Raw genomic sequence first — 6,903 nt, 5'->3', positions numbered from 1 at the left:
GTAAGATCCAGTAAGTCTGAGTTGACAGCCTGGATGTGGTGGAGAGAGGGGTAAAAAATGAATTCCACAGAATTGTAGTTATTTAGGTGATTTTGAGAACCAAACAAATGGTGGTCTCCATTAGCATAAACTGGGTATACAAAAGGATGATTTGGTTTTAAACAAATTGTTTTTGAAATAGTGCATTTGAATAGAGCATCCCCATATAACGTCCCCATTATTCAGAGTCATGGGCTTCAGCTGGAGTAGAGATGAGGGCTGGCTGGCTTAGACGTCATCTGTGTAGCAGTGATAGCTGAAAGCCTAGGAATTAACGTGCTCTCCAAGGAGAGTGTTGAAATGGGGAATGAGGGTCTCAGAACTAAGTCTGGGAAAACACCCACATTTTTGAGGACTAAATTAAAAATAGGAGAGAGTAAGGAAAATGAGCTATTTGTCCCCGATTATGTTTGGGTCCTGGTTTGGGACAATTTTCTGAGTGTCTCACTTAATCCTTTCCATCTCTGGCCTAACATTCTTTTCCCTCAAAATTCCTAGGGGAAGTTCCAGTAAATGGAGCAGTTTCTCTTGGAAATAAACAGGAGGGCCTTCTTAGCTGGGAGTTCTAGAACCCAGGCTGGGCCCTAGTACAAGCACCACTACTAAGTCACTTCTTTGGGGTGCAATTTTCTTATCAGTGACTTTGAGCCTAGGTGGGTGTGAGGACAAGGTGGGACATGCTGGAGCTGACAGTACTTGATGGACTGCTGCTGAAGGGGGCAGGGGAGGGGTGGTCAGACACCACTCACCTTCTGCCCTTCTTACTTGTTCAGGTTGTGTAGTTTGAAACCAGTTGCTTGAAATTGGGGTCTTTATGCTCTTTCTTACCCTACTCTGCATGGGAAGTATAGTCAGGTGGTCTATGCCTATAAAGTGAAAGGTGTGGTCCCTTAAATAGTAAGATAATGAGAGTCATCATCATCTTATGTCTCCATCGATCTACCACTTCCCTATTACAGTGCCTGATGCCCCACCATTTGAGACTCACTACAGGGCTAAACATTGCTCTGTATAGGCTACTCTATTAAAGTGCTGACTCTCCTAGAACTGTTAGTCGCTCAATCATGTCCAACTCTGTCGAACCCGCCAGGCTCCTCTGTCCATGGGATTCTCCAGGCAAGAATACTGGAGTGGGTAGCCATTCCCTCCTCCGGGGGATCTTCCTGACCCAGGGATTGAACCTGGGTCTCCTGTACTGCAGGCAGATTCTTTACTGTCTAAGCTAGGGAAACCCCTCCTAGAGGAGGGAGCAGTGAATCCTTTACCACAGACTGGTTTATTAGATACAAGGTACCCAACCACATGAAAGCACTTAGCACTTTGGGAGAAAAATGGGTAGAATTCACTGACTTAATAATTTTGTCTCTTGTCAACCAGAGTGTGGGGGTGGAGGGCGAGCACATCTGAGTTAGTGAAGGAATGAAGTGGCCAAAGGATCAAAAGCTGGGTTGATCTGGCATCTTAGGGCTGTAGGACCCTCTTAATTCAGGAATAGCTCAGCTCAGAAAAGAAAGAAGTCCTCAGACAGGCTCTATCCTTTCCATAGCAGAGAGGAGCTATCAGGGAGGAGAGATGGGGTGCACAGCAGAGTTTTAATACTCCAGCACCTACCCAAGATGGCCAGGAAAAGTAAAAGCTTTTGGGTTAGGAATTTAGGGAGTAAAGGGAGGGCCAAGATTCACCCATTACCCACCTTCCCCATCAGAGGATCATATTTCCTCACCATCCTCCTAGCTCCACTCCCCGCTTCTGCCCGCCCCTCTCCCCCACCAAAGCCACAGATGTCCACCTGGAAGGAGAGTTAGGGAGAAGGGGCTGTGGTCATTGCATGACTAGGTGGTGAATGGACTGCTATGGGAAAAGCAACTAATGTTGACTGTGAGCCTCTGACAAACATCCTCTCCTTACTGGGCTTGGCTATTCTCATCAGTGGTCTAGCTGAATGCTGAGTCCCTTCTGGCCCTGACAGCATGTCATTCTTATACAGATGCAAACGCACTGGTTGTTATAACCAAAACTCTGGGCGTTCACAAGGAGCTCTGAAATACTGCAGTCTTTTGCTGCTGTTGCTACTGCCTGGAGCTCCCTCTAGTTGCCAAATCTATTTCACCTCTTGCTAAGATGCCTTTCCAAACAGTGATTTTAAGCTGAGGTGCCGCCATACTGGAGCTGGGAAAAAAGCATTGGCTTTGGAACCAGACAGATCTGAGTTTGACCCTGTCTGGGTTACCCAGAAAGTTACATACTTTGCTTCCTTATGCTACACTCAAGATTGCAAGGACTAAGGAGGATAATATACGCACAATGTTTAATGCCTAAGCCTCTCAACGACTCTCAAGTTCCAGAAACACCTTGAACCCTTATGTCAGCTGTGATTAAATTCATTCGTTAATATTTATTGAATGCCTATCACATGCCATTGTGCCTGATAATAGGTGTGTAATGACTCCATGAGCATGACATCTCCTTTCTTTTCTGGCACACATCTTCATGGGGGAGGGGGGGTGGAGAGGGATGGTCAGGAGCTTGGATGGCCGATTCAGTAAGCTTTTAGCACAATAATTTTAATTGCAAAAATAAACAGTTCTGTCAACTGCTTGAGAGTAGCGTCTGCTTTACAAAAATTAACAACAAAAAGGAAATAACCCCAAAGCAAAACGTTACAACCAATGGCCGCTGAAAACGACATTGCTGTACAAAATCCCGCGCGAGACCAGCTCGGCGCTACCCCAGCCTGTCTCTGGGGGTCTTCGAGGGGGCGTGGGGCGTGCGCCAGTTACAAAGAGTGTTTTAAGTTCCAAGTAAGTGCCTACTCAGTGGGGTGGCCCGAGAACTTCCCTCCAAAGCGCAGCTGACTCAGAAACAGCGCCTAGACCGTGGGAGCTGTCCGTGGAGCTGGTGCTGAACAGGGTGTGTGCGGCGGGCGCTTCAAGGGAACTAGAAGCTGGACCAGAGGCTCGCCCTAGGGCGTGCCGGAAAAAAGTGGGCAGAGGAGTGGGGAGGAGGGCGGAAGGTGGGGGCAGGTTTTCTCTTGCGCGCCAGATTGCGGCGCCCCAATCTACAACCCATTTCACCCTCACAGGGCTGCGAAGGAGAGGCCCAACGAATAAAAGCCAAGGCCCTTGAGCCGCTCCTCGGCGCGCGCCTTCTGCTTGAGGTGCACCTTGCTGTGCCGTTTCTTCTCGTCGCTGCGCGCGAAGCGGCGGCCGCACACGTCGCAGGCAAAGGGCTTCTCGCCCGTGTGCGTGCGCACATGTGTGGTAAGGTGGTCGCTGCGGCTGAAGTTGCGGAGGCAGATGCGGCACTGGAAGGGCTTGTGGCCCGTGTGGATGCGCAGGTGGCGGTTGAGCTCGTCGGAGCGCGCGAAACTACGCACACAGCTCTCCACCGGGCAAGCAAACGCCTTTGCATGCGGCCGAGGGCAGAAGCAGCGTGCGCTGCACTTGCCGCCCCGGCGCCCCTTGCGTCGCGCCTTGGCTGGGGGGAATGGGGCCGGCGGCGGGACAGGAGGTTCGGGCACGGCGCTGCTCCCGGGGATGTCCGCCACCAGAGGTTTCGGGAAGTCCGCCGTGGCGCTGCGAAGGCCCAGCGGGGAAAGCTCAGGCTGCGTACCATCTAGAAACTCTCCGCCTTCGCCGCTACTCCCTCCCTCCCCACTAGGAGGGGTCAGGAGCCCCGGGAGGCTCTCGGCTCCTTCTCCTAAGTCACCCGGGGCCAGCGGGAAAGCATCGTAGGTCCCCATGGTGTAGAGTCTGCTGGCAGGGCCACCCGGCAGCTCCGCGGGGCAGCTGATGGACAGCAGGTCTTCAATCTTGGCCCCCATCGTGGGGAAACGGGCCTCCGGGGCGGCCTGGTAGCCTCCTTGTGACCCACAGCTCCCTGGAGCCCCGGCTGAGAGCAGCTCCCATGGAGAGTACGGACCTTTGAAGGCCGAGGCAGTGTCCAGAGCAGGGGAAGCCGGAGGAGCCCGGAGGCCTGGCTTGACGTCGGGTGGGGAGAGATGAGGCTCATACAGGCACTGTGAGGGGGCGCCTGCCGAGGGCGAGGCCTCCCAGAACGCCTCTGGGAAAGCAGCAGCGCCCGGATCCGGGGAGAAAAGGTCTGGCGGACCTGGCAGCAAGGCGTCGGAGCCTGCGGGAAAAGAGGCGTCCAGAGGAGACCGGGATGCTGCCGCCTCAGCGCCGGGGAAAGGTGTCAGGCCTAGGATGCCCGACATGAGGTTGAAGAGTGCTTCTGGATCGTGCGGGTGTTCGGGTACTGCCTGGATGAAGAAGCTACCACTGTAGCCGAGGCCAGGGGGAGGCGTGGGCGCAGGCCCCTCCAGGAGGCCGGAGTCGGTTAAGTACTCCCCGGCGCCACAGCTGCTCAAGGCCCAGCTCAAGAAATCACCTGCTGAGGAGGGAGCAGGAATCAGCTCCGCGCACATCAAAGCCGGAGCCTCCGAGCCCGCAGCCCCTACCCAAGAAGCCCTCGGTGCTCGCTGACACACGCAAAGTGCCTTTTGCACATTCCGATCCAGCAGGAGCCGGCATACGCCCCAAGACATACATACAAACATGCACACACAAAACACACGTGCAAAAGCAAAAGGACGCCTCGATACACGCACAGGTTCCTGTGGAGGCGCTGGAGGCCCGGTGTGGGTGGGACTGGGGGTGCGCACCACAAGACCCCGAATCTCCTTCCGCCCCTATCCCTACCGCTCGAGCATCCCCATCCCTGCCTGTTCTCAGCCACCTTGCGTCCCCGCGGTGCGCCGCCGTCTGAGCACCCCTGGCCTCGCTCCTTACCTGCTGGATAGCCGGTGGCTGCGGGTGGGTCCCTGGCGGGCAGCCGGGTTAGGTCGGTACTGGGTTCAGAGCAACAGCCCTCGGTAGACTTTACTAGGAGCGCGTCGGGGCCGGAAAACTCGCTAAGGTGGAGCATGGCGCGGCGGCGGCGGCGGCGGGGCTCCTGTGGCCTCGCCCGCTGGGCTTGGGGGCGCGCAAATGGCGGGGAGCCGACAGTCGGGGCGCCCGCACCTCACAGACCTAGATGCTCGGACTCCTGGCTCTCACCTCTGGGAAAGTGTTGGGAAGGGGTGGCTGAAGCGCCCTAGCGCTGGGAGGTGGCAGTTCCTCGTCTCTCCAAAGCGCAACCGGGCTCCCCCAACCCGCGGCCCCCCCACTTATATAGCAGCGGCGGCGCTGGCTCAGGGCTTCCGACTCCCCGGGCCACTGCCATTTCGGGAGGCCCCGGCTCTGCCGCCGTGACGTAAATGCCCAAACATGGACACAGGATGTGTGCCGGGGACTCCCGAAAAGGAAAACTCGGGCTGTGACGTCGTTGCCTCAGCCGTCGCCGGGCCCGCGCCGCTGCGTGCGCGCGCACTCCCCAAGCGTGGAGCCCCGTGCGCGCCGGGAGCGCGGGTGCATCTGGCTGGGGCGCTGCGCCGCGTGGGTCCGGACGTCTAGAAAGTGCTCTTCTCCCCTGTAGACAGACGCCGAAGGACGGCTAAAAAAGACCGCGTGACCTTAGGGATTCCATAATTTGGGTTCGAATCCTCTCTCTGTCAACTGCTAGCTGTGTCGTTTCATCTCCCCAAACGTCAGTTTCCTCACCTGTGAAATGGAGATACACATATCTACTTCATAAATTTGCTATAAAGAGTCAATGGATTAGAGCATATGAAATTCTAGGCACAGGGGCACTCAATAAACCGTAGAGATGATTGCCGTAAATTCAGTATTTGCTCACGTCTGTGTGTTTTTTATTTTCTTAATAGTTTTGTTGGTTTGGGTTAGTTTGTGCTAGGAAAAATAACATTTAAATTAAAAAGAGTCATGTCTTGAGAGAAAATGTCAATTAGCACAAAATTGTATATTCAAGATTGAAAAGTAAAGGTCTCTCTTTACCCACCTTTTTTTTTTCAGAAAAAAATATACATATGCAAGCATACACACTGTCTTGCAGTAGAATTTTCCCCAACTTGTAACAGCTGAGAGATTGACTCATGTCCAAACATAAAGAGCTTGATCCTTCTTTTGTAAGGCTGTATAGTACTCCACTGCAAGGGACAACAATTTGTCCTTCGGTTCAGTTCAGTCGCTCAGTCGTGCCCGACTCTTTGCGACCCCATGAATCGCAGCACGCCAGGCCCCCCTGTCCATCACCAACTCCCGGAGTTCACTCAGACTCACGTCCATCGAGTCAGTGATGCCATCCAGCCATCTCATCCTCTGTCTTCCCCTTCTCCTGCCCCCAATCCCTCCCAGCATCAGAGTCTTTTCCAATGAGTCAACTCTTCGCATGAGGTGGCCAAAGTACTGGATTTTCAGCTCTAGCATCATTCCTTCCAAAGAAATCCCAGGGCTGATCTCCTTCAGAATGGACTGGTTGGATCTCCTTGCATCCATTAGCATATAGAAAGTTTCCAGTCCTTTGCTTGCCATCGTTGTTGTAGTCCTTGAGTGCATAAATGTGAATATATCTGTGGGATAAATTGCAAAGAGTATAATTCTAGATCTAAAAGTATGTAAAATTTTGATACAACTGGCAGTTGTCCTCCAGAGAAGTAGGGCCAATTCCTGCTCACCCACAAGGTTTGAGATGCCTTTATAGTAGTTTTTTTTTTTTTTTTTTTTTTTTTTTTTTGCCCAGGAGCACACAGAGAATTTATAGGCTATACATGCCTGGAATCAGTTCCTGGAATAATTGGGATTCTTCTGCAAAACTTAAACAAATATATTTCCTAGTGTTAAGGAGGCTGTGGCTCTTGGCTACAGAAGGCTAGACAACTATAGCAAAGAAGCCTACCTGCCCTCCTGATCCCCTTTCTCTTCTTCTATAGTTTTTACTTTGTTTTATTTTTTCATCTTAAAATTT

At 52.9% G+C, this 6,903-nt stretch overlaps 1 protein-coding gene across 1 annotated transcript; it reads right to left on the bottom strand.

The window, feature by feature from the left end:
• Positions 1-1,302: 1,302 nt before the first annotated feature.
• On the bottom strand, positions 1,303-5,702 carry EGR4 (early growth response 4). The gene is made up of 2 exons (XM_055539070.1): positions 4,830-5,702; positions 1,303-4,428 (listed from the first exon to the last, which is right to left on the bottom strand). Exons 1-2 carry the CDS (start codon positions 4,963-4,965, stop codon positions 3,116-3,118), a joined length of 1,449 nt encoding a protein of 482 aa, XP_055395045.1. The 5' UTR covers positions 4,966-5,702; the 3' UTR covers positions 1,303-3,115.
• Between the last annotated feature and the right edge of the window lie 1,201 nt (positions 5,703-6,903).

This window comes from Bubalus kerabau, chromosome 11 (genome assembly GCF_029407905.1).
Source record: "Bubalus kerabau isolate K-KA32 ecotype Philippines breed swamp buffalo chromosome 11, PCC_UOA_SB_1v2, whole genome shotgun sequence".
NCBI lineage: Eukaryota > Metazoa > Chordata > Mammalia > Artiodactyla > Bovidae > Bubalus > Bubalus kerabau.
Note: the sequence above shows the minus strand (reverse complement) of the source record. Positions and strands in the feature narration are given on the sequence as shown.

What these genes read in the sequence shown, in the direction of transcription:
- EGR4 (XM_055539070.1), bottom strand. Translation starts at nt 4,965, where the DNA reads ATGCTCCACCTTAGCGAGTTTTCCGGCCCCGACGCGCTCCTAGTAAAG. An exon ending in AGCCACCGGCTATCCAGCAG is followed by an intron (nt 4,429 to 4,829) that starts GTAAGGAGCGAG and finishes CCTCCTCAGCAG; the next exon opens with GTGATTTCTTGAGCTGGGCC.